Consider the following 26899-nt stretch of genomic DNA (forward strand, 5'->3'; position numbering starts at 1 on the left):
TGCAGAATTACACCACTTAGAAGAACTTAGAGATCGTCTAGGCCAATCCCCTTGTTTTACAGAACAAGAAACTGAGGCTCAGAGAGGTTATCTCCCAGAGCCCGTGAACACCTGGGTCCCTGCCTCCCAGGACAGGCCTGGGTCCCAGCATCACACTATTTGCCGGGGAGATAGAAAAACATACATGTGCTGCCCAGCTGTATCAGGTGCCGGAGGTTGATTCTCCCTCAAGGAGACCACAGGGCCTGGGGTGGCCCCGCTCCTCTGGCCACCCTGCCACGCTGCCACCCTGCATACTCTGCCCAAGCTGCTGGCTGTTGCTGGGAGTGTCTTCCAGCCGCGGGGGGGGGGGGGGGTCAGAACAGCAGAGAAGCCCACATCCATTTGTCTTGGGGAACCTGGAGTGTCATGAGGAGTAATCAAGATCTTGTTGCGCACAGATGAAAGAAAACCTGTAATTAATCTGGCTGCCCCTCTGATTTCCTCTGTCATCCCCGCCACCAAACGCCGTCCGGCGGCTGTCAGCTGCCTCTCGGACCCGCCCCAGAAAATCACGATTAATAGTGTAACAGCCCTATGAGGACGAGAGAGAGGGAGAGAGACGGGGAGAGGGACTGCTGACAAATCAGGAGAGGGGAGGCCCTTTAGCACAGCTGGGCTGGGGGATCCAGGCAGCACGCTCACTGCCTGAACGCCATCAGCCAGTGGCACGCTGTGCTGTGTATATGAACCGGCGTGGGTTGGGGATCCACAGACACTTCCTGAGCCTCTACTCAAGTGTAGGCACCACAGCAAAGTGTGTCGGAAAGATACGTGGGTAGAAGAGATGTTCCTCTGCTCCCCAGGAGCTCATGGTCTGGTTGTGGAGAGAGGACGTAACTAAGCATAGGGTTAAATAACCAGTCATGCCGGCTGTTTGTGGCCCCCCGGGGCGGGGGGGGGGGGGGGGGGGGGGCGGGCGCTGTTCCTGGTGCTGAAGTCCTGGCCGTGAGCTGGAGGGAGAAGGGCCTGCCCTCACAGAGCCTGCGCTCAGAGTACAACCGCAGAAGTGGGCCAGAGATGTCTGGAGACTTTAGGGATCCTCTGGCTTGAGGAGGCTGCCCCAGCCTGAGACTCTGGGGAAAAAAAAAAAAAAGGAAATTAGGTTCTAATTAGGTTCTTCTTTCGGAAGAAGTGGGGACGAGTGTTTTTGGTGTTTGGGTGAGGAAACCGCCCCGGGACTGGTAAGCGGTAGAGCCGAGCTTGCCCTGCAGCACGTCCTTCCAGCACTCAGGGGGCAGTGGGCAGTCAGACGCTGCCCGCCACCGTGGACGGTGAGGGCCGGAGCTTCCCAGCACAGCCTGTGTCGCAGAGAAATGGGGTCTAGATTGTAGGCTCCTTATGGGCAAGGGCTCCAAATGTAAGTCATGGGTGAAGACTTCATACTGCCAGAGCCTTTTCCACGTATGTTATCTGACTGGATTCTTTCATTATCTCCACAGATATTTTTTGAGTGCCTAATATGTGCCAGCCAGTGCTAGGCATTGGAGACACAGGTGGAAGATCCCAGAGTGTTCCCTGCTCTCCTGGTGCTCATCACCCTGAGAGGTAGGCATCGCCGGGCCCATGTTACTAATGAGGAGGTGGGCCGTGAAGGGAATAAGGCGCTCGAGAGTGTTCCCTCAGTAAGGTCCAGAGCCACCTCCAGCTTGGCTTCTGTCCTGGTGTGGCCCGATTAGGAGAGCTACCCCACATCGTCCAGAGCAGTGTCTTTAGTGACACGGGAAAGGGCTGCGTGGCGACTCTCTGCCTTCCAAGTTCCCAAAAGTCCAGGAGTGAGGCCCAGCTCTGGTTAGGTGGGGACAGAGACCCCCAGGGAGCCAAAGCCATGCTTAGATGCTTGCTTTGAACTTAACTTCTGCCAGAAAAGCACATGCTTGCTTCCTTCCCCGTGCTGTGATTCCTGTTTGCCCAGATCCACACCACGATGTCACCTTAGATTGTTTGAACCACAGCAAATATACAAAATGTACAAGTCAACTGGCAATTTATTTCATATTGGGGTAAACTGAGCAAACATCTTTTTTTTTTTAAATGGCCCCTTTATTTTTTTTTAAGTAAACTACCCCCAACATAGGACTTGAACCATGACCCCAAGACCAAAAGTCGCATGCTCCACTGACTGAGCCAGCCAGACTCTCCAGCCAATGCCTTTTGGATGCCATCTGTTAATATTTTATTTTGGCCAATATTAACAGAGCACCTACTACGTGCCAAGTAACATTCTAGGTGCTTGTCATAGTCCCTCCCATCACCACTGATGGTTCTGTGGGCAGACAGCATCCTCTTAGCAGGCTGTGTGCCCTAAGGAAGAATGTTCCACGTGTGGTCGCAGCCTATGGGGAAGAGATCACAGAAAGCCTCAGAGGGGAGGTAATGCAGCGAGCCTGCAGAAAACTGTTTCCAGGCCACCAGAGGTTGAGACCACATCCCACGTGGCAGCTCACACAGAGCTGGCCTATTGGGGAAGTCGGGGCTCACGCTCCTCCTGGAGGCAGGAGAGAGCAAGGGGAGATTGGGCCTGGGTGTCTCATTATCATTATCATGTTTGCATTTTATTTTTTTATTTTTTTATTTTATTTTTTCATGTTTGCATTTTAGTAAGAATCCCCGCCACACAGCTGAATGGAGAACCACCCTGGGAGGGAAAGATCCAAGGGAGGGAGGCCAGGAAGGCTGCTCCGGCCAGGGTCCAGGTCATTGCTGACAGACATCTGGATGGGGGTGGGGTGGGGGTGGCAGTCCATGGGGATGCAGAGACAGTCATGGGGTTTAGGAGACAGAGCTGTCCAGATGGGGTGGCTGACCAGAACGGGGTGTGGGGAGGGAACCATCTGGGGCGACTCTCAACTTTTTGGCTTGGGTGATGAGTGGGGTGTGGTGCTGTCTACTAAGAAGGAGGGCAGAGGAGAAGCAGCTGGTGGGCACAGGGGAGAGGTTACCCTTTGCCTAGGACAGGGTGTGTTTGAAGTGCTCTGAATTACGGGAGGCAGCTGTGCATGCCATAGTGCTGGGCATTGGATGCTGATTTAGAAGTCACACCGTGCAGGTGGTAAGAAGCCGCAGGAGGAGGGGAGGGACGGTGTTAGTGGGAAGGGGGCCTTGGTGCTGTATCTCTTTTTCCTCCGAAATTATTCAAATACCTTTAGTTGATAAAGGCTGCCCTCTTTGGTTCTAAGACCAGATTCATCTAAATGTTAAAATGAAAACAAGACCTCAGATTTCTTTGCGCTTTTTGATGAAGAGTCTGAAAGCTTCCTCTTTCTGTTCCTCTATGTAGACAGTAAAGCTCTACAAGAAAAGCCAGTGGAGTCAGAGACCTGGCTGTCCCCGGCTTTGCCTCCTAACAGCTGTGTGACCTTGAGCTAGGTACTTCCCCTTTCTTGGGCTCAGCTTCTTCAACTGTACTAGAGCTTGTCCTGTGGATTAAAGAAGAAAGAGACCGTGGAAAGAATTTTGCAAACCAGCGAGCCTTACAATCTTGTAACACCATGGTTCTTTTTATTCCTGTAAGGTTTGGGAGGAGATTATTTCTCATCTTTGTGCCCCAGGTTATACAGTTGAGGCCCCAGAGCAGCCCAGGACCTCTGTCATTGCTGTCCTTACATGTGGTCTCCAGGGTTAGCTAGGCTTCCGGGCCATGAACAACGAGAGTCAGGCCTGCACAAACGGAGTGTAGTTGTGTCATCAAATAGAATTTACACAGGCTAATCTGACACCTATTTAGCAGTCTGAATAATAATTACTGTGCGGTGTGCTGATCGGGCATAAATGGAAGGCATTTGACATAAATGATTATAGTTAGGATTGCTTTTATATAGCCTAACCAGTTTTTTACAGTTCTTTCCTCTTTGACAGCTGATTCATTTATCCATTCAACAAATATTTATTGAGACTGTAATATATGCCAGGCCCCGTTCTGGGTCCCGGGGAGACAGATGAACAAGATTTCTGCTCCCTGCCCCATCTCCTTTGTTTGAGCTTGCATTCCAGTGGGGAGACAATCACTGAACAATCAACTTTATCCATAATGAGTAAGAATGTCAAGCTTCTCTCGAGACTGTGTGTGCTGTAATCTATCCTTGCACCAACATCCATGAATGAAAGGACAGATTCTGGGCCTGATTTGCCAACAGCAGAGTTGCCTTTGTCTTAGTCTTTTACCTTTCTTTAACTCTGACTCCCAATAGCAGATGACTGCTTGAGCCCTTCTATTCATCGAACAAATTCATACTGTGCACCTGTTGTGTGTAAGTAGACTCTGGGGATACAACAGCATGCTGGCAACTGTCCTTGCCCTTAAGAAGACCACTCTGATTCCACATGTGGGCATCTAAAGGAGCAGCAGTGGGAGAAAGTGCTGTAAGAGCCACTATAGTCTGCCACAGTGGCACATAGAAGGGCTCTGGATTCTGGCAAATGGCAGGGGTCGGGGAGAGGAGCATCAGGCCGAGGGAAGCAGGTGTGCACAGGAAGCTTCCTGGTGCTGGGTGTGGCTGGAACATCAAGTGTGTGGTGCTGGGGGGGGGTGTCATTAAACAAAGACTTACTGAAGTATGTAACACACACACACACACACACACACAGAAAAGTGAATATAATCATAAGTATACAGCTCAGGGAGTTTTCACAAACTGAACACACTTGCATAACCAGCACCTAGAGTAAGAAACAGGACATCACCAGCACCCCCAGAAGACCCCATATGTCCCCTTCTAGTCACTGCCCGCCCCCAAGGGTAACTACCAGCTGGGATTCTAATAGTTTTTTGTACTTTTTATAGAAAGAATCATATTGTATGTATTCTTCTGTGCCTGGTTTCTTTCAGTCAAATTATGTTTATGAGATTCATCCAGAATCTCAGCACCTGGTTGCTGATGATTAATTTTCATTTCTATGTAACATTCTGTTATGTGAATATACACTGTATTTCTCCATTCTGCTGCTAGACATCTGAGTAGTTTCCAGTTTGGGGAAATGCAAAGTGCTGCTATGAACATTCTAACACATCTCGAATACATCTAACAGATCTGAGCACATAGACGCACATTCTGTTGGAAATATGCTTATTGCAGGGTTTCTGGGTCCCTAGGGTACATGTAAAACTCTGGGTTTTGAGAGCACAAAGACCAGTTTTTCAAATCAGTTCTATCAACTTACACTTGCCTTGACACTGTACGAGAGTTCCATTTGCTCCACATCCTTGTCAACACTTGATATTGTCTTTTTTAAAAAGTCATTCTGGTGGGCCTATATTGGTGTCTTATTGTGGTTTGAAATTGCATTTCCTGATGCCCAGTGAAGTTGAGACCCTTTTTAAATGTTTATAGGCTTTTGGATACAGTGACTAGTGGAGTGTCTGTTCTAGTGTTTTGCCCATTTTTCTGTTGGATTGTCTGTTCAGGGCATACTTTCCTGACCAAGGGCGACCTGGGGGTTAGCATATCCAGGTGCTTACCAGCCCCACTTTGACCCTATTGATGCGCTGCAGCTGGCAGGCTACAGACTCTGTTCTCAGGATGCCAGAGGTCTCAGGGGGAAGGGGGACAGGCGGGGGACAGCGCCCATGCTGCCTGGGGGGGAGGCAGTCCCCTCCAAGGCTCTGGTTTCGACATCAGAGGCCCATCGACCCCAGGAGGAAGGGGGATTGGTGGAGAAAGGATGGGGAGGGGTTCGTTTTCGGCAGGTAGCAGGAGCAGATATAGAAACTAGCTGATGACCTGGTATGTGTGCTTCTGCCCTCAGTATTTGCTGAGACCAGACCTCTCCCATCTGTGCCAGGGAGGGACTGATGGTGTGTAGCCTGTCCTTCAGGCCAGGCCCGAGCACAGCTGCTTTTCCCCTGTTATCTCAGTCTGCGTGCTGTTCACCTCTGCTACCTGCGTGACGTCATGCTAGTTTTACCTGTGAGGAAACTGAGCTGAGGAGTGAGGAGAGTCCTCATGAAGGCCACCTAGCTAGCATGTGGAGGAGCAGGACTTGAAGATGAACCCAGTCACTTCCCCACACCACTCCCCAGTGAGCAGTGCATGTGGCTTGTCCCCAGGGCAGTGGCCTAACCTTGCCACCCCTCCTTCTCCAGCTCACTCATGGCTCTTGTTTCTTAAGATTAGATGAAGGTTTTCATCCGCAGTTGGAATTTCAAAACAGTGGAGCCCCTTCATTTGGTCACAGTTATGCCCATGGGCCCCCAACTGGATTGGGAGCTGGAGTTCAAACCTGAGCCTTCTGTGGGCCTAGCATAGGGAGGAAGGACAGGGGCCTGGAGCTGGCCTGGAGCTTTCCCACAGGTCCTGCCAGCCATTCTGCAGCGGACTGTGGGCCCCGCAACAGAGGCTGTTTGGGTGGTAGCTCTGGTCACAAGGCCGGGTGGGTGGCTACCTTGCAGAGGCTTCAGACTCACATGCTCCCACCACTCTCTCACAGAGTTATGTCATGCCCAGACCAGCAGAGGGCTCCATGAGGATTTATAGAAGATGCCCCGCGTCTCTGCGCCTTTGGTGCTGCTTCCGGCGTGGCTCGTGATGGTCACCTGCAGCCCGCACTCCCTGAGGATTGGTAAGTGCTGCTCACATGGCACCTTGGGGGCAGCCCAGCTTTGGCTGATGCCCCCGCCTATAGCCCAGGTGTCCACAGGGGACATCTGCTCCTGCACCGTGCCCTCCCTGAGTTTAGCTGGACTAGCAGTGGTGGTAGGGGTGCAGCCGAGAGGCTCACAGCTCCGATCCGGTGGTCAGTCTGTCCGGCCCCCTTGTGAGGAGAATAAAGATGCTGAGTCCCTGTTACAGCGTGTGACGGACTCAGCCTGGCACATTAAGGGGCAGCTGTCAGATGAAGAAGGAGGGTGGGAATGTCTATGGGGATTCTAAATTCAGGGCTGGAGATTAGGGAAGAGATGACCTCTCTTTTTCTCTGATGAATCCAAGAGGGCTTCCTGGAGAGTGTGCCTCGGATCAAGTCAGGGAGTGCTCTCAGGGGCCCTGGCCGGCTGCTTGGCAGGGCCCTTGACTTGGTGTGTCTGTTCTCCCTGGCCTGGTTCTGGAGAGGGAGGGCAAGGCCACTTCAGTGACCCATGTTCTCTCCTTGGCCCTGCTGCTGTGGGGATGCCCACTCCAGGTGCGGGCAGGCCGGCTGCTCCCTGCCCCATCGGCAGCCCTGTTCCAGGAGGGAGGCCTTCCTCCCCTGGGAATCTGGGAGGGCCTAGGAAGTCAGATACCTCTTCTTCCTCAGGACTGTGTAAGCCTCATTCACTGCAGGCCTAATCTGGGTCATAGGGAAGCAGCCCCGGCTGTAAGGATAAGGGGATAGTTCAGTCCAGCATGCACTGTGTGGTCATCTGACGGCCCAAGACTGATGTGGGGTCTCAGGGATTGGGGGATCGTCTGTATATGGGTAACAGGTTCAGTGTGGACAGATGGGTGGGGGCACAGCAGTGAGAAGCCCAGGCAGGTGGGTTGTTGGTCATAAGAAGGCTGGATTAACAGCAGGACCCCGGGGGCAAGATGAGGCAACAGCCCCAGAAGGACTCAGACTTAGGCAGGTTCTACAGACAGGTATCCATCTGATGCCACTCTTCCCAGACTGGGGTAGGGAGTTGGGACGTGTGTAGGGGGAAGTGGGTACTGCCAACAAGACAGGATCCTAGATCCTAGACCCAAACGTGAAAGTGTTAGAGGCTGATTGAGAAGGAAGGTATCGGTATCGTGACACCGAGTCTCAGGAAATTGGCTTTAAGCCGGTTGCAGTCAGGACTGGTCCAGAGTCCCAGAGGTTGGCCTACTGGTGATGGTCAGGAGACCCCGGGTGGGCAGAGGCAAGCCAGAAGCTGAGACCCCGGCTAGGCCATGCCCCACGGGCCAGAGGCCGAGCTGCAGGTCTCCGGCCTGCCCTGTGTGGACTTGTGGGCACATTTCTCCATGCATATGCAGCAGCGGCTGATTAGAATCAGAAATGCAGACAGGTGACTTAGTTCTTCTCCTCACCCTGCCCTCGGTTCACCACTCTGCATGCTTAAAGGCAAGGAATTAAAAACAATCTTCTCTCCCTCTTCCCCATTCATTTCTACCGAAGCTTCAAAACCTAATTTAATTCTGCTTAGCAGCAAAGCAAAACGGTTTGTATCCTTAAGATGCTTAATTTATAAGATGCCTAGTTATTCAGCATTTGCTGTGAGGTTTTCTCCCCCTCTAAATGAGTGGATAAAGCGGTAACCCATCAATTTCCATTTGTCGCTAATGGGAAGCGGAAAGGGATTGAGCCAGAAACAGCAGCGCCTCACGGCCTTGGCTCTCCTGACACTGGTTCTCCGGGAGGGGAGCAGAAAGTGGAACTGACAGATCCCTTTCTTTGTGGCTGCACTGACAATGGAGGGCTTCAGAAGGACCCCCCCGCCCGCCGGCTCCCATACCCACTCCCGGAGCATTGCTTGTCCAGTTCTGTCAAGATGCTGTTGGCCCTCTGTTTTGGTTCACGCCAGGCCACTTGCAGCCCGTCTCCAGCCAGGCGCCCTGCTGGCTGGCAAGGTCAAGCTGGGCCTCCAGGCCAGGAAGCAGAGTAAAGCCAACAAAGGGAAAGAAAAGAAAAGGAAAACCCAAACCCGCAATGCCAGGACCCGTTTTCCCCGTCTCCTTGGTTATCCTGGGAGCCAGGAGCTTTCTCAATCTCCTGAACCTGATGGACGGGAAGGTGTTAATTACTGTGTGTTCCAGAGGGGATCTGGGGTGAGGCAGGGATGGGAAGAGAAGTAGGTCAAGAAATCAAGTAGCTGAGCTTGGCAGCAGGCAGCCTTGAGCACAATGGGCCGGACCAGCGCCGGTGGTGCTGGCGTCTCCCGCGGCCCCCAGAGGAGCATGGGAAAGGGAGGGGTGCGGCTCCCCCCCTTCCCAGGGGTCACTTCTCCATGCATTTGGTGTTTTCCCGGGGTTCCTTCCAAACACCTCAGCCTCAGGATAGATAGCTGTGAGAGCAAGGCTGCAGGAAGGGCTGAAGAGTCTCAGAGATGAATTGCCCTGCCTGCCCCATCCTCAGCCCTGCTCGTCCGCTGGTGACAATATGGATGTTTGCAAAGAGGCGGCCAAACCCATTACCCTGCCTGGGGACTGCTGTTTTTCATTCAAGGGAGGCACGGGGCAGGAGATCCAGCCAAATAGGGTGTCTGGTGTTTATCCCCCGAATGAGGTTTTGGGTAAGAGAGAGGGATTTTTATTTATGGCTATGAAGCTGCCCGCATAAATTCCCCAAACTCTCACACATATGTCAGCCCCCTTCAGTCATCCATCTTCTGAAAATGTCTTTTGATTTTGCTTCTGTCCCTCTGGGTTCTCTGAATGATGACTGTGGGAGCCACAAGTTAATAAATGCCCAGAGAAGAACCCCCCCCGCCGCCGCCCCATCTCTCCAGCCCTCTATTACTCCAAGTGATCATCATCCTCTCTTAGAGCCGTGAAGAATTCTGAGGATCCCATTCTCCAAGCCGCTCGTTTCACACATGAGGAGGGAGGCCTCAGGGGGACCTTGAGAGTAGGTGGCCAGGCAGGTGGCAGCCCACGCTAGAGCCACTAGAGTCCTTGACGACTCCTGGCCCTGCTTGCTTGGCCGCCCACCTGCGGGCTCGCCTGGCCACTGGGGAAGCAGGTTGGCCATCAGCAGTGTGGTCTCTGGTGCTTTTCTGCCATCCTGTTCCTGACGTTAGCAAATGTTACCCTTGCCCCGGACACATAAAGTACTCAATAAGGATTTGTCAGTTTTCTAGACTGTCTCCTGTTACTCCTTCCTTGGCCCCAGGTTCAGCCACATGGAACTACTCACTGTTACCCAAATATACCAGGAAGGTTTACTCTGGGCTTTACCCATCCCCCTCCCATGCCTGGGAGCTGCTCTTGCCATTCCCGCTTCTCTGCCTGGAAAACTGCTACCACTCTGTTGCCTCTCCTCCACCTCCTCCTCCATCACCATTCTCCTAGGCTTAAATAGCTCTTCCTCTGCAAAGTCCTTTCTCATGATCACCCTGTCCCTCCCGAGGAGAAATCATCTTTTTCCTGCCGTATTTCCCATTCCCTGGTACTTAACACCTGTTCCAGCACCTATGGGGTTGTGCTCTGGTTATTCTGGCATTTTCCCACCAGACTCTGAACTCCAAGGGCCATTGACCACCCGACACACTCCATGTATGTAAACGTATCACTTGGATTCAGTGAATGGGAATGTGTGGCTGGATTGTTGCCTGTTGCAAGACCTGGTTCCCCAAGAACACGTTTTGGTATCGTTGTTTTAACGTCCTGTCTTCGGGTCTTGCGTATGCTTAAAGACGTAGACTTCCTGGAGGAAGGGGAAGAAAAAGGGGAAGGAGAAATTGTGTTCTGTCTTATCTAGAACAGATAACAAGAATGGGCTGAGGGTCCTCATTGGGTTCTAAGGCAGATGTTGGCTCTAATAATAAATACGAAGATTCAACCGTCCATTCGTCAGTGCACCCGACACGTGTCTGTTGAGTGCTCTGTGCCGAGCACTGAGGACTCGGGGCCATGATAATAATCACCAGAGTCCCTTCCACTTGGAAAGGCCTTCCTCCCTGCCACGCACTGTGCTGTGTATTTCATGTATATCAGGCAATCTCCACGTCAGAATTAACCACCTGATGTTTAAGATGAAGACATGAAGGCTCGAGGAGTTTAAATAACTCTTCCAAGGTCACGTAGATAACGGAAATTTGAACCCGTAAGCTGTCTCTCCAAAGCTGTCTCTTTCTACTCTGCTCTCCTGCAGCTGGTACACCTCTGGAGATGTTAGGGATAGCCCATTATCAAAGGAGTCCTGTGGACGATACCGTGTTCTACCCGGGAAAGGAATTGACAGATGGAGTCTTTGCCTCATAGTCTCTAGCTCTTCGCTGATTCTTTTCCCTGCAAATAATTTCCTAAGGGCACAGAGAAAGTCCATCTGACCGATGGGGAAACAGGCCTGGGGATTTGAGAAGCTTGCTCGTGAAGGTACAGAAGTCCCGAGCGTGAGGGGGCAGCAGACACATGAGCAGGTTATGGGAACCATTGCCTCTCTTTCACATTTAGGGTTTCCCTGGCTGGTAAAGCAGCGAGAACGTGGATTTATTTGACGCTCTGCCTTACTAGGACACCCAAGCACGTTACAACTACCATTTTTTACTTGGTTGGTTTCCCCCAGTGAGTTCCAAGTCCTGTAGAGAGAACGTTAAACATAGAACATTCAAATGTTATAAAGATGGAGATAATAAGAGAACTGGGGGAAGGAAGGGGGAAGAATAAAAAAACACCATTTTTTCCATCCTCTTCTGCTGTGTATTAAATATATTTGACACACCGAGATCCAGATATACCAGCAGAATTGTGTGCCTTGCAAAGGATTCACCGTGGGTTTTTTTTTTTTTTTTGAGGAGTGGTCTCCCCTTAATAATGTTACCACGTGATGGTGATTTATGGAATTTTGATGGGCACGTAACTTTTCATCTCTTTTCCAAATTGAGTCACCCAGGTAGGCAATCAATTGGTCTTTTACATTAGTGACAAATAGAAATTGATGATTTCTCCTTCATCTGTCACCTAGAGAGGGAATATGGAAAGATTTCTGGGACACAGATCTCTCCTCTGCCGAACACCTTAGGGGATCTGTGTCTTTCTTTATGATGTTTGTATTCCTGGGTCTAGCCCGGTGCCTGCCCCAGAGTAGTGCCTACCAAACGTTTGCTAGATGCATGCTCTGATGGCAAGTTTTTGAATCTTGAGCTTGACCCGTCCATTTTCAGATTTCTCTCTCCCCAGATATTGGTCAGTGCTCAAAAACACCAAGCAATATCATTTAATGATAAGTCCGCGTGTGTGTGTGTGTGTGTGTGTATGCATGCGTGTGTGCCTGCCCCAGGCTGTCTCTCCCTGCTTCCCACCCCACCCCTGCTGCTGCATCTATAGTGGGGAGGAGGGATCCTCAGCTGTGTTTAGACAGGCATCCAGTCCAGTGTGCTGTGCGGAGTCACTCGGGCCAGGATGTCATCATTTGCCTTCACATGCAGCTTGTCTTCTTCCAAGAACACCACAGAGGACGCTTTCAGGAAGTTTGGATTTTCTCTCCACCTTTCCAGAACCCGTTTGTGAAGTACGACCTCAGGCCCTAGTCTCGTCTGCTGAGGCATGAGGATTGAGTTTGGTCCAGATGGGCTTCATGTTACTGATAAGAAAAACTGGGGTCCCCAGGGTGCCTGAGTGGCTCAGTTGGTTAAACGACTGCCTTCGGCTCAGGTTATGATCCCGGAGTCCTGGGATCGAGTCCCACATTGAGCTCCCCCTTCTCTGTGGGGAGCCTGCTTCTCCCTCTGCCTCTGTCTGCCACTCCCCCTGCTTGTGCTCTCTCTCTCTCTCTCTCTCTGTGTGTGTCAAATAAATAAATAAAATCTTAAAAAAATAAAAAGAAAGAAAAACTGGGGTCCCCATGAGGTGAAGTAAGCCAGCAACGGGCCCCTTGGGCAGTACCACTGTCCTTACTCCCAGCCGCCTAGAGACTTCTGTGCCATGGTTTGCAGTGTGTAATGTGTTCTCACACCCGTGTTAGGTCAATTTCCCCAACAACCTGCCAGGCAGGTAGGAGTGAGCCCAACTTATGGAAGAGGGTCCTGAGGTTCACAGAGTTTGTGACCTGCCCAAGCTCATCCAGAGGAGGGTGGTGGCCTCAAAGGGAGGAGAGGAGAAGGCATGTCCCAGGTGGGGTAGCAGAGGGGTTCTGGGGAGCAGAGTTGGAGGACAGCCAAGGTGGTGGAGTCCTGAATTGCCTGTTGGCAGTACGTTCTTGCTGGGTGGGACCCAAAGCTACCAGAGGCCGGCGTGCCAACACCCAAGGCCTCCCGAAATCCGACTGAGCTAAAGAGAATAGGCAAGTAAGAGTAGCAAATGTTGCATTTTCTTAAACATATCGTGAATGATCTCTGGGAGGAAACTGGGAAAGGTCCCAGGAGCTGGGGTGTCAGAGCAGAGGAATGGGGGCTATTGTTCTCTAACTAAAAGTTCTAGATGATAGAGCTGATTTTCAGATTAGTTTTGGTATGTGGCTGCCCGGGTTCCCCTGGGCTCTCATTTTACCCTGGGGTGGGTGTGTGGTGGCCACGTGTGGTGGCCTGACAGGAGCTGCTGCTCTGCTGGACGAAGGCCGGCCTGGCAGAGACGCACGTGGTTTGGGAGAACAGCCCTAATGGTATCGCGTCAGACTTTCGAAAACCTGTCTCCAGCTCTGTGAGATTGTTTACAAAAGTCTTGAAATGGGGAGTGAGTCATTAGCAAGCTCTCTTTTTCCCCCCTGTGGTGGTTGGGAGTATGTGTGGGGAAGGTGGAAATTACAGAGAGAAATTTGGATTTGATGTCACGAAATGTTTATCGGACAGATGGGGTGAGCCATTCTGGGGACTGAGGCTCCCCCAGCTGGAGGTGGTCACAGATCGGTTGGACAGGGATTTCAGCCTCAGAGTGGGGGTTTGGACCTGTTACCTCGAAGGCCACTTTGAACCTGGGATTCTGTGAGAGAATACTTTGGCCTTTGGTCTGTTCTCATACTTCCATAGGGAGACATCCCATTATCCTTGTGCCTTATTAACAACCGTTAATAAGTGCTTAGAATGGAGGCAGCCATCTACTTAACTTAAGCCCTGACCCCATCTGGCCCCAGTTGCTTGGGCAAGTCAGGTAAGACATGAAGCCCTCCTGATTCTTTTTACTTTGTCAGTGTAGACCTGTCTGCGTGTTTCCTTTCTCCCCGTGGCCACTGATGGGGGAGCTGGAGAAGCACGGGGGACGGTGGGAGCTGCCGAGTGCCTGAGTGCACGTGAGTCTGAGTGGGTGGGATACACATGTGTGCGTTGCCAGAACCCACACATCGTGCTCACAGCCTTGCAGCTTGGTTCCAGGAGTGACAGCGGTCACACGTACTCTCACTGGTCTGTGGGAGTAGACACATAGTCCACATCAGCTTGATGGGGCCTGGGCCTCGGCTGCTGGGGAGCACTGGGCAGCGGGAGGCTCCAGACACCTGTCAGGCTGCCCAGCAGCACCGCTGTGTCACCTTGTGGGTTTCTTCCCATCGCGCTGAGTCCTAGTGCCCAGCTATCATGGTGGCCGGGTTGGTGAGGCCCGGTGAGCATAATTGCTCACACTGATGAAGAGGGTTGTGGAGAGGGAGGAGAGCACAGACCGGTGTGGGGTCTCATGTGCTCATGAGCTCATGTGCATGTGCTCGGCATGCAGCTCTGTTGGCATGCCCAGGCAGATGGTGCCCCCGTGCTTGACTTGGGAGGCACTACCGCCCTGATTGGGGCTCTCTGGAGTTGAGATTCTCTCTGTTAGCATGACCGTTCTCAGAGGAGAGGTTCGCTGTTCTGAAACTCTAGCCCAGGGACAGACATTGGCCACATCCCCTCAGCTCCTCTCACTCCCTCCCTGTATTCCTACTGGGGGTGAGTGGCCATTTGCGGCAGCCCACGAGAGGGTCCCTCGGTGTCTCCTCCCTGCAGCGCCTTCCACCCAGACTCTCCCAAATGTCTTCTGGGGCTATTTCAAGCTGATTGGTGTGTGGAGGGCACAAGGAAAAGGGAGCCAGATGTGTTCTGGGTAGCACTGGGGTTGGCTCTGGAAGGCTCCAGTATCGTGAAGGGGTTGATGCCAGATGTCCCCAGAGCATGGACTCTAACCAGACTGCCTGGGTTTGAATCTGAGCTCCACTGTTTATTAGCTGTACGACCTTGGGCAAGAACTTGATATCTTAGTGCTTCAATTTCTTTATCCATAACATGGGGTAACAGCAGTCCCCACCTCAGGCTTTCACGAGAGTTCAGTAAGTGACCACAGAGAAAGTCCTTCGAGCCTCATCAGGTGTGTAGTAAGTCCGTGACAGCGATAGCTGGAATGACGAGGAGCACTTCGGGGCCACCCTGTCTCTGTCCAGCAGCTGTCCCCTGCTTGGGGCCCCCTTCTGCACTCCTCCACCAAATGCTGTCTTTCCCTTTTTTCTAGAGCCTGCTTTAAATTCATCTCCTTCTGGGAGCTGGGACTCTGCACCTGGTTCGAAAAGCTCTTGCTTCCAGAATTTCCAGAGTGCAAGTCGTGTGCATGCTCATGTGTGCACCGCACTGTGTTCACTGATGCACACCTACCTGTTCCTTATTTGAATTCCATCTACCGCACAAGCCTAAGAGCTTCCCGAGAGACGGAACGATGTCTTCTCCACCCTTGAGGTGGGCTTTCCACCCTGGGTGACTGTCCCGTCCGAACGTCACTCCCACCATGATGCCCACTGGGCTGCATCTGGTGGTCTGTCCTGAGGCCTCAGCTTACCGGCATTGATGTAGCCTCTGCCTCCCTCTCCCCTGAAACACTTCTTGCTCTTGGCTTCTGGTCACGCTCCACCCTGGTTCTTGCCCTGCTTCCCTGGCTACTCCCTGTCAGTGTCCTCCGCTGATTCCTCCTCATCTCCCTGACCTCTGAATATGGATGTGCCCCAGGCTTCTGTCCTCACACACCTCTCTCCACACCCACTCCTTAGTGATCTCATTCAGTCTCAGGGCTTTCCGTGCTCATGGCTCATCTCCCCTCATCTCCAGCCCCGACATCTCCCACAACACCAGACTCCTCGCCTACTCACCATCCCCACGTGGATGTCTGAGAGAAGCTCACACATGGCCTATCCAAAATCCAGATGTGGATGTCTCCCTCCATGCCTGTTTCTCCTACTGTCTCCCCCGTCTCATACATGGGAATGTCGTTCTATCTGTTTGGACTTAGATGCCAACCTTTGGAGTCACGCTTCATTCTCTCTTTCCCTGACATCCTGTATCTTCTCCACCAGAAAATCCTCTCTGCTCTACTTTCCAACTACACCCAGAGCCCAACCACTTCTTGCCACTTCACATGTGCTCTCCTGTTCCAAGACAGTATCCTCTGGCACCTGGGTTACCACAAGGCCTTCCTCCTGGTTTCTTTGCTTCCTGCTTGCCCGGTCACTTTTGTTTCTCAAAATGGCAGCAAGAATAATGATTTCAAAATGTAAGTTGGATTATGTCTCTTTACCTCCCCAGGGCCTTCCGTCTCAGAGTGGAAGAAAACATCCTTACAGTGTCCCACAAGACCCTCCACGTCCTGCCCCACTGTTGTGTTACTTTTCTTTCCCATCTGTTACTACTCTGCCTCTTGCTCACCCCACACCAACCCCGGCACCACTAATTCCCTGACTTTCTCTCAGACGTGCCAAGTACGCGCTCACCTCAGGGCTTTTGCACATGCTGTGCTCTCTGCCCAGCACACGCTTCACCTAGATATCTGCCTGGTCTATACTGTCACCTCCTGCAGGCCATGCCCTGCCCCACAGCACCCCCTACCCCCTGCCTGCCCTCTTGCTTGCTTGATTTTTCTCCATAGCACTTATTGTCACCTGACAAACTGGTTCTAATTGTTTCTCTCTGAGTCCTCTATCAGGAAAAGCCCTTTGTTTTCTTCTCTGCTGTTTCCTCAGCACGTCAGACAGTGGTTGGTGTATAGAAATTACTCACTAAATAGCTCCTGGATGAATGAATGATGCAGCCCCAGAGGGGGTCCCAAAGGAGCTTCAGATTCGCCTGCCATTGAAAGCCAGAGACGATGATGGTCTCCCTTGACGCAGAAGCAGTTCTGAACAGGTGCTCCCTGCTAGGACCGTGCAATGGATCCAGCTGGCTCCCTGTCCCTACATTCTCTGGTCCCTGCAGCAAACTCCAGGTCCTGGGGCCAATCTCAATCCCATTCTGAGGAAGCCCAAGCCAGCAGCTAATGACTCAGCGTTACAGTGAATCTTGGCTGTTGGTCTTCCTTCATCCCCTCAGATCCAAACACCAGGCTCTTGACTTCTAATCACCCCCACCTGCATTGCTGCTGCAATGCCCAAGATTCTCTCTCGTCGGCAGGCCTGAGACCTCACTCTGACATTCTGACTGTGCCCAAGCTCCCCTGGGCCTAGGACCCACCCTCCCAGTTACGACCCTGCCACCCGTTTCCAGCTCTTTCCAGAAGCCACCGGTGTTGGCCGGGGTACCTGTCTGTTGTCTGCCAGCAGATGTTCCCAGGGCTGTGCTCCCCGCCTGTCTGTCTGTGCTTCGATTCACAAAACCTTAATGGTGGCTGGGACCCCGGTATAACCCATTCCACTTCGAATAATGCCGACTCTTGGTTTTTGTATTAAGCTCAAATCTGTCTGTCCGTTTGTGCCTTCCACCTCCTGCCCTAGCCCTGCCTCTGCCTTCAAGAGCATGCAGAGCAGGTGTCTGCTCTTCTCGGTGATGGCATCGCTGAGATCTGAAACACTGTCATTTCACAGCTCCTGGTGTCTCCTTTCTTCCAGAAATTCATCATCAGTGCCTTCGTTCCTTCCTTCTCAGCATCCTGGTCACCCTCCTCCAAGTGGGTTTTCTCTTTTCTTCTTCCCAGGCAGTATGTGGCCCCCAAATCAGAGGCAGGCCCTCCCCTTAACTGCTTCTAATTGAACACAAGCACCTGCTCCGGCTCAAAGCCCCTTGTTGCACCCATTCCCACCGAGCCCTGGCTGACCAGTCTTGAGGTTAAGGAAAGCCCATCTAGGTGATGGGCTCTCTGCCTGTGAAATGCTCCCCCCCCCCTTTGGCTCTTCACAGGCTGGGCTTTGCTCTCAGCCCCCAGAGCCAGTGCCACTCTGTGAGAGCCTGCAGTAGGATGGGCCAGGGTCACCTGTGTAAAGACACCTGTGTTAAAGAGCTCGGTGCTGGAGGTCCGCCACGTTGTGACCCCTGTGGCTTCTCCTAAGATGTGCTTTTCCCCATCCTTTCTAGGACATGGTCTTTCAAGCAGGGAGTGACACAGGCAGGCGAGGGAATGCCACTTTGCTGGCAACACTCATAAATTCCCCCCAGTGGCAGGGATCTGACAACATGAGACTTTGAGCTTTCAGCTCACAGATGAAAGAACAGGGATTTTCCCCAAGATGACAGAAAAGGGAAGCAGACAGCCCCGGGGGGCCTCAGCAGGAGGCTCTGCTAAGGACTTGTCCCAGAGTGGCATCAGCTGCCAGTTTGTGTGGGAGTCGGTTTGCGCTGGGTGGCCCCAAACCTCTGGGCAGCCACCCTGGGAGTCTCAGGCCAACAGACCAGGCAAGGGGGCGAGCTTTGCGAAGGTCATCAGTAAGGAATGCTCCTTGTACCTTCTGGAACTCCTGGGGTTTCTGAACCTAAGGGGACCTTCACCTGGAAACGGTGGTTGAATATGACTCTCCCCTTCAGAGGCAATTTGGAATGCCAGGAGGGTCCAAGGAATTAAGGTTGTTAAGTGGACATAAGTGCCGTTGGTGGAGATGAGTCAAGGTATCTGTGGATCGCTCCTATTGGAGCTCTCCTTATCCTTAATTAGCTTCCTCCTCATCCACCCCGGGGCAGGCTTGAGCAGGGCAGGTGGGGCCAGGCTCTCTGGGAGCCGTGCCGCTGTTGGTTTGTGGTTCTAGCCTGGGCGGGGGGGCTCCCTTTGGGGTCACGAGCCAGTGCCTCTCTTGGATTAAAAATTCATGGATACCAATCTCCCTTACTGGCCATATTCCTTTAGGCAAATTACTTAACCTTTCTTGCACTCAATTTCCCATCTATACACTGGAGATAACAATGTACCGTAGGAGGTTATTGTATTAATTGAGAGGAGATATGTAAAGTACATGGTGTGTGCATCTAGTCATATTTAATAAACAGTTCATTTCCTTTTGTTTCTTAAAAATAGTATATACTATAAAAATAGAAACAATTTGCTCAACATCATGGCAAGCATAATTTGTAGATGTTGTCATAGGGTAGTAGAATAGGGATGGGCTTGACTGACAAACAAAGTTGAATTATAGTTTCAACATGTGACCTTGGACAAATTACTTGGCATCTGTTTTCTCCTGTAAAAGGGGAGTGATACTTACCCTGGATGATTGTTGAGGTTGGTGTGTGATAACATATGCAAAATAGCTAGCATGGTGCCTGATAATTTATAGGCCAATAAATAATAGTTATCAGTAGTTCTATTAATTATTATTACCATAGTTAATAATCATAATTATTATTACTGTAGTTTTCCTTTGCTGCCATAATGAATTACAATGAATTTAGTGGCTTCACCAAGAAACATTCATTATCTTCCAGTCTATAATTCTGATGTCCAACGCGGCTCTCACTGGGCGAAGAAAACTACCGTGTCGGCAGAGCTTTATTCTTTTTGGAGGTTCTAGGGGAAAATCTGTTCCTGCTCATTTGAGTTTTTGGCAGAATTCAGTACTTTGCAGTTATAAAATCAAGGTTTCTGTTTTATGGCTGGCTGTCGGCTCAGGCTGCTCCCAGCTTCTGGAGTCTGCTGCATCCCTTGGGTCGTGGTCCCCTTCTTCCCACCTCAGAGCTGGGGGGCAAGTCATTGTCACATGGCAGCTCAGCCAGGGAAGGCTCTTTGATTTTAAGAACTCATGAGGTTATATTGAGCCTACTGGGATAATCCAGGATCATCTCCCCATCTCAGGGTCTGTAACCTTAATCTCCTCTGCAAAGCCCCTTTTGCCATGGAAGGTAACATATTCGCAGGCTCCAGGGAGTAAGAGGTGGACGTCTTTGGGGGCCATTATTCCGCTCCTCTGTTTGGACGGCCTCCAAGATGGGAGGCTGAGCCACTTGAAAGCCTTCTCCTGAGCAGTGCCTTGTGCAGGGGGCTGTGCAGGTACTTGGAAACTATCCCCAGTCCAGTCCTTGGCCTGACCTGCCTGACTCCTGTTACGGTCAGCCATTTTGCATGAGAACTGGGCAGCCCAGAGCACCAAAGCCAGTGCATTTCCTTGATGGGTAGAGGGAACCTGAGAGGACAGCCATCTGACCGTGACTGAGATTGTACCACATGCGGAGAGAGAGCCGGGAAGAGACTATGTAACAGGAAGCCCTTCATCATGTTGATTTAACGTGTCGGGTTCTAAAGGAGTAACCTACAAGTTGAGTGTTATCTGAGTCCGTGTCACGTGGGCTTTGCTGGGCCTGGCTTGGAGTGATGTGTTTATTTCCTGTCATAGGGCCCAGAGAGAATAACATCCCCCCAGAGTCTCAGCAGACGGTCTCGTACTCTGCCTGTCATCCTTCCAGAAAGGGACAGATCCTCCCTTCAGTGCTTTGAGGAGCACCACATAGGAAGGTACTGCTCTGAGCAAGGAATTGGGAGACCTGGAAGCTGGTCCAACCTGCCCCTCCATCCCCCGGTACTTACTGAATGCTGACAGTGCCCTGCAGTGGGCTTGCCTCTGTGGGACATACAGGACAGAGAATATTTTGTTAATGTTCTAAATATGGAGACGCAGCACCCTCAGACATGAAGGAACCGTTGGGCAGTACAAAACAGGGAGGCATCCAGTGCTAAAGGGTCAGCAAGCAGCAGGGACGTGGTGATCCAGGGACCTTGGGCACATTGGCATCTTGGGCCTCTGTTGCCCTTTTTGATGTACCTCGTGCTTCTATCTCGAGTGAGCTTAACGGAAGGATGGTGGACCAGCCCTTTCAGAGGTGTTAGCACAGGAGATGGAATGATATTCACGTTTGCCGAGCATCTAATATGTGCCCATCATTTCCTATGGATTATGTACTTAACATTTTGCAAGTCTCCGGAGGTAGTAGGGTTGATAATGGCTGGTATTTAGGGATGGAAACTGAGGCTTGGAGGTACTAAGGTCATTCATGCAGAACCTGGAGGACCCTGGATTTGAACCCAGAGTTTTTTGGCTGCAACCCTTTACTCTGTCCTCCACACCAGGCACCTCCTCTTCTTGGCGCCACCTGTGCTGCCTGCCACAGAGCCCCCGGGGAGAGTTGTGGGGAGAAGGGGGGCATGAATGAAGTCTGTCCCCCCAAGGGCCCTGGGACACCTCAGTTTCTTCAAGGAAGCAGAAGGCAGATGCTGCCCCTGAGCTCTCCTGGTCTTACCCTTGCAGGCTTCCTTTTCAGACATTTGGGAGAGAGCAATAGACTTGAAATTGAACCATAGGAATAGCGCTGAAGGCACCTTTAGGCTAAACATAAGAGCAGAACCTGCACCTCTCAGAGGGGACGAGTCTGCATGCTGCCTTTATTCATAGCCACTTATTTATTAGGTTCCAAATGATGTTTAACCAGGAATCATATGGCAGTGATCTTTGATTACTTATGTGGCTAATGGCGGAACATATATTATTATCGCTATTTATTCAGCCCTGTTAAATGTACCGGGTGCTGCTTTTCCTGGAAGGCACCAAGGAAGAGGGCCCAGAGAGTTCTTGCCATGTACGATCAGCGTGGGGCCCCAGGGGAGGGAGAACGGAGAAGGAGGCTTGGCAGGTGGCCCTAAAGACCAGGCAAGGGGCCCCACTAGGAATTTTTACAAAAATGGGGCAATCCTTTGAGGCAGAGGGAGTGGGGATGGGAGTGAGAAGGAATACTCTAAAAGGGAAAGAAGAGTTTGGGGTGAGATTTGGGTCTTTGGGGGCCAGAAGTATCTAACCTTATAATAATAGCAATGTTTAATGAGTATTTATTACATGCCAGGGACAGTGCTGTTCAAAACGATTTAATCTTATCATCATGTCCGTTTTATAGATGAGAAAGCTGAGGCTCAGAGAAGTTCACTAACTTACCCCAGGTCACACAGCCGGTATGGGGCTGGAGCCCTATCTGCCTCTGGAGACTAGAAGCCCGTTACACCATCCTGCCCAGCTTTAAAACCAGTACCCTTCTCCTCTTTTGATGAAGCTTAACTTTTTGAGTAAACAGCTCAGGAAGATAATGGAAAACTTCTTGTCCCTGGAGCCCGGCAAATTGTGGAGACCCGGAGTTCTTGGCTTCTCTGTGCTCTCCCAGGGCGCTTTACAGGCTGCTCAGGATGAGCTTTCAGCCCCGGGGCACAGCCCACACACCTAACACAGACCTGGGGGGAGGGGCACTTGGGGAGGGGCAGGAAGGCGACATTCGGGGTGCCGAGTACAAGTTTACTCAGACAGTGGGACCCCCTTCTGCCTAAGCTGTGGGGCCTGGCAGCCAAGAAGGTGGCAGGGTCCTGGGGGCTTCAGGCCCTGACGCACCAGGATCCAAAGACAAGGCATGCCCACTCAGACGTCTGGGGGGAGCAGGACCTGCCTTGCGGGGAGAGCTTGGCTCACTGAACGTCCCCACACCCACTGCTACCACTCCCAGCCCTGGCCACCCTCCCTGTCACCTCTCACTTCCTGACTCTTTCCTAGTTTTTTCTTTCTAGAAGAAAGAGCGGACTTCTTTCCAGGGCATCTGAAGCCTTTCTAAGCAGGCTGTAGACTTTCTAGATGGCATCATTGCTCGGTCTCACTCCCTCCTCCCCATATCCTGCCCCATAACCGCTCACTAGCATGCCTCCCACTTGCTAGACACACAGGAGTCTCCAGAACACCCTTGCCTCTCAGGTGTCTGGACCTTGGCTCCCTCTGCCTGGATTGCTCACCCTCTCACCCTGCGGGCCGGTGGGATTTTATTCATATTCAAGGCCTTGCTGACCCATGAGCTCCTCCTGTGACCGCCCCCCCCCCCCACCACCCTTTCTATGTCAAGGACTTTGGCCTCTCCTGTGTTCCCCTTCCACGGTGTGTGTGACTCACAGAGACCTAGTGCCAGGAGTTGGAGGCATTGGTTTCTCTTTTTACCTGCATCCCCTGGCCTTGCTCATAGCAGGTGGTAAATAAACATCTGTGGGATGAATGAGTAAATGGATGACTCATTCTTATCCTGGGCTGCTGTGGAGGAGGGTATTTGTTCCACATGGGGCCATATACCCACTGGCTTTGAAAATGGGGACATTGGGGCAGGAAACAGGGACTAAATGAGCTAAGTTATGCATCTTGAAATAGAACAGCAAAGAGCCTGGAACATTCTGGTTGGGGGGAGGAGGGGAGCTGTGGACTGGCTGTCTCGGGGTTTGGAAGGGAGGGAAGGAGACCTGGGGTGGGGGAAGTGGGGGGGGGGTTTCAGGAGTGCCCTCCCTGTGTCTTGTCCTCCCTGTCATTGCGACGGGCCGTCTCCAGGCTTTCCAGTTATAGTGGAATACACCGCGGGAAGCATTTGGCCTTTAGAGATGGTATATGCTTGGCCCAGCATCCCAGGGGCCCCCTGCCCTGCTTGGCTCTGATGCCCGAGTCCCACCCGGGGAGGCGCCCCCCCGCAATGGGGTGGGCTGACATCAGGCTTTGTCACCCTCCTCCCTCTTCCCTCGGTGTCCTTCCCTTCATCCCTGCAGACACAGCCAGGGGCTGCCAGGGGCTGGGCCAGAGGCCAGGGGGCTGGAAGTGAGGATTCTCACAGGGTCAGGTTGGGTTGGAGGAGGAGTAGAGAGGCTCTGGGGGAAAGGCAGGCTGGGGCAGGAAGGGTGGCCGGAGCAGCTCAGGGCTTGACAGGGGAGCCCAGGATGAGAATGAGTCCTGGGCCGGGGCACCTGCTGCCCGTCAGGCTCATGGCGCCTCTCTGGGCCTCCGTTTCTCAAGCCGTGGTCCTCCAGGCCGCCTCCAGCCTGGGGTTTTGTCCTTCTGTGCAGTTCCTCTCCGTCTCTTGAGGCTGCAACAGATGCATTTTAACGTCCCCGTCGTCACCCTGCTCTGCTCTGTTCCCTCCCCTCCCTCTCTTCATTCTGCCCCTCCCAGTATTTACTGTCCACCTGGGTCTAGATTATCCCCTGATTAAGTGTCATTTAGCTGTTGGCTGCCTGTTCACTCAGTTTTATAGACACATTCAGCATGGCACAGAGGCCAAGACCTGATTTTGGAGAGGGAGGGTAATGAGAACAGAGCACAGCGGCGGCCCACTTAGATTGGATTTTAATAAAGTTTCCAGCTAACCTAAATCATCCTCGTCACAGGCTGCCTAGAGACCACAGAGTGTGCCTGTCAGCCCAGGGCTGCCTCCCCAGACTGGGGCAGGCAGGAAGCTGCAGAACTGAGGGGCGGGGGGGGGGGGGGCGGCTGGAGGCAGGGAGACCTGTTGGAGAGGAAGTGCCCTTCCCTAGCAGAGGACCCGGACCCTCCTTGCGGGCAGGGATGGGGCTGTGGTAGAGGCTCTCAGAGGGGAAGCCTGTTGCCTTCTCTTGGAGCAGCTGTTAATTAGTTGCAGATGATGAGATAATTCATAAAAATTAGCAGTGATTTCCTTCATTGTGTTAATATCACTGGGCAATAAAACTGCTGTTAAGGATGACTTTTCTCTGCATCAAGGAGCAGGATGTCAAGGAAAAAAAACAGCCCTCCACAGGGGTGGAGGGAAAAAAAGGAAAACAGGACCACGGAGCGAATGACAGGGGGAGCGACTTCCAAGCTTTGGCTGGAATCATTGGAAAGAAGTCAAATTGAAATGCAAATCCTGGTGTCTCTCAGAGCACTGGCTGGGAAGAAATGCATTTGGTGGTGTCACCTTGGCGTCGATGGGCAGACAGCTGGGCCTCAGGGAGGGCTTCCCTGGCCGCTCACGGAAGGAGAAAGATGGCAGCAACCAGAGGCCATGGCTTCAGCTTCTGCCCCGAGCAGGCCCTTCCAGTTGACCTAGAAATTTCCGGGAAAATTCTCCAGAGAGGGGACACACTTGCTTTGGAAGCCTAGGAAGCATGATCTAGCCTTGACCCCTTCCATCTGCATCTCTCCCCAAGCTCTGTCCACTCTGACCTGGTGCCTGGTTCTTCAGCGTGCCCAGAGCCTCCTTGTCTTCGGCGCTTCGCACACACACTGTTTTCTTTGTCTGGAAGACTATTATTTGCTCTGCTGCCTTTTTTTTTTTTTTTAATCTGGCCAACTCCTATTCGTTCCTCTCGTAAAATATCATTTCTGCAGATAAAGCTTTGGACTGTACTTCTGGTTCCTGGCACAGTTCCCACATTGTATATGGGGACTGATAGATGGATAAAGAGTCCTTTCCCTGCTTAAGCCATTTCCAGGCTGCCTGTTACCTCCAGAATAAGGTCCCAACTCAGGTGCACTTAGTAGTAAGTTTATAGTAGCAGCATTAATTTTCTAGGGCTGTCAGCCCAAAGTACTGCAGGCTGGATAGCTTACACAACAGAAAAGTATTTTCTCAGGTGCTGGAGGCTGCAAGTCCAAGATCGAGGTGTTGGCAGGTTTGGTTTCTCCTGAGCCCTCTGTCCTTGGTTTGCAGATGGTCACCTTCTCATCTCACCCTTTCCTCATGCGGCCTTTCCTCTGTGCATGTGCACACCTGGGGGTGTCTCTGTGCATCTGAATGTCCTCTGTATATGGGCACCGGTCAGAGTGGATGAAGACCCACCCCTGATAACCTCAATTTAGCTTCATCACCTCTTTAAAGGCCCTCTCTCCAAATACAGTCACGCTCTGATGTAGAGGGGATGAAGGTTTCAATATATGAATTTTAGGGGAACATAGGCCACTTTATTATGGTACCCCACGTTCTCTGGCCCCTGCCTACCGCACCAGTCACATCACCACTTCCCCTCCCAACTCTGGGCTGTGCTCGATGCTCCCTGAAAGCACCATACTTTTCTGCCTGCCACCATACCCAGAAGACTTTCGTCTGTAATTCTCGAAAACGCAATTTAAATGTCATGTTCCCCATGTGGTGTTCCCTGTTACATTTTCCCCTCCCTCCTAGTGTTCATACCCTTCTTCTGTGTCATTTTGCCTTATAAATATCTTTAGGGGCACCTGGGTGACTTATCAGTTAAGTTTCTGACTTCAGCTGAAGTCATGATCTCAGGGTCCTGGGATCAAGCTCCGCATCAGGCTCCCTGCTCAGCGGGGAGTCTGCTTCTCCCTCTGCCTCTGTCCCTCCTCCTTGCTTGTGCGCTCTCTCTCTCTCTCTCTCTCTCTCTCTCTCTCAAATAAATAAATACAATCTTTAAGAAAAAATAAATACCTCTAGTGTAGCAGGTTTGCTTATGGGTGTTTCCTGAACTTCTCCTGCTCTTTTGACTATCACAGAGTAGGTATGGCCATCAATTGTTGAATGAACAAATGAACTCATGAGTTGAAAGATCAAAACATAGTTTTGGGTACCATTTAATAATCCAGAGCAGAGATGATGTTGGCTTAGATTAGGGGGGTGACAGTGGCGATAGTGAGAAGTAAACAGTTCTTTTTGAAGTTGAATCGACCAGTCTTGGTAGTAGACTGATGTGGAGGATGAAGGAAAGCTCAGGGATTATCTGGTTTCTGGCTTGAGCAGCTCAGTAGTCTGAGGGATCATTTAGGAAGAAGGGGAGAATGGGCGAGGAGCAACCGTGGTTGGCGTGGAGGGTAAGGAAGGGGACATCAAGGATTCCATCCGGGAAATGTGGAGTTCTATAGACATCCAAGTGGAGGTGTCAGGGAGTCAAATAGAAATAACGCGATATTCAGAAGGGAAGTGTTGGACAGAGATATAAATAGGAGCATCATTATTAGCAGTCTTCTAGGGAGAGAACAGTGTGGAAGGCCTATGACTGAGCAACCTGCAATGTTTGCTCAGAAAATAAGGATGATCAAGGCTCATGGGCCATTCTGCAAAGTAGACCTAGTCTAGTGAATCCACAATAAATTACAAGGCTAAAGTATGTATGAGGAGCGCGCCCGGGTGGCTCAGTTGGCTAAGCATCTGACTCTGGATCTCAGCTCAGGTCTTGATCTCAGGGTCATGAATTCAAGCCCCACGTTGGGCTCCACACTGGGTGGGAGCCTACATAAAAAGAAAACAAAAAACAAACTAAGGTATGTATGAGTCTCAACCAGTCAAAATATTTTAACCAGCAAGAAAGAGGAGAAAGTTGTGAATTTTGTGTCTGGGGAGAATATCAGCTAATGGTGCTAGGTT

At 51.6% G+C, this 26899-nt stretch overlaps 1 protein-coding gene across 3 annotated transcripts in view; it reads left to right on the forward strand.

Annotated features, from left to right (window-relative positions):
- GRIK4 (glutamate ionotropic receptor kainate type subunit 4) overlaps positions 1-26899 on the forward strand; it is a 420015-nt gene that overhangs the window by 117774 nt on the left and 275342 nt on the right. For 2 of the 3 annotated variants that reach the window (XM_027581034.2, XM_035723069.1), the window contains exons 2-3: positions 1482-1587; positions 6466-6597. In XM_027581034.2, coding sequence (XP_027436835.1) covers positions 6516-6597 — 82 coding nt within the window. In that variant the 5' untranslated portion in view covers positions 1482-1587; positions 6466-6515. Of the gene's footprint in view, positions 1-1481; positions 1588-6465; positions 6598-26899 lie in introns of those variants that run through there. The other variant, XM_027581033.2, reaches the window with a different exon arrangement.

Source organism: Zalophus californianus, chromosome 11, assembly GCF_009762305.2.
Source record: "Zalophus californianus isolate mZalCal1 chromosome 11, mZalCal1.pri.v2, whole genome shotgun sequence".
Taxonomy (NCBI): Eukaryota; Metazoa; Chordata; class Mammalia; order Carnivora; family Otariidae; genus Zalophus; species Zalophus californianus.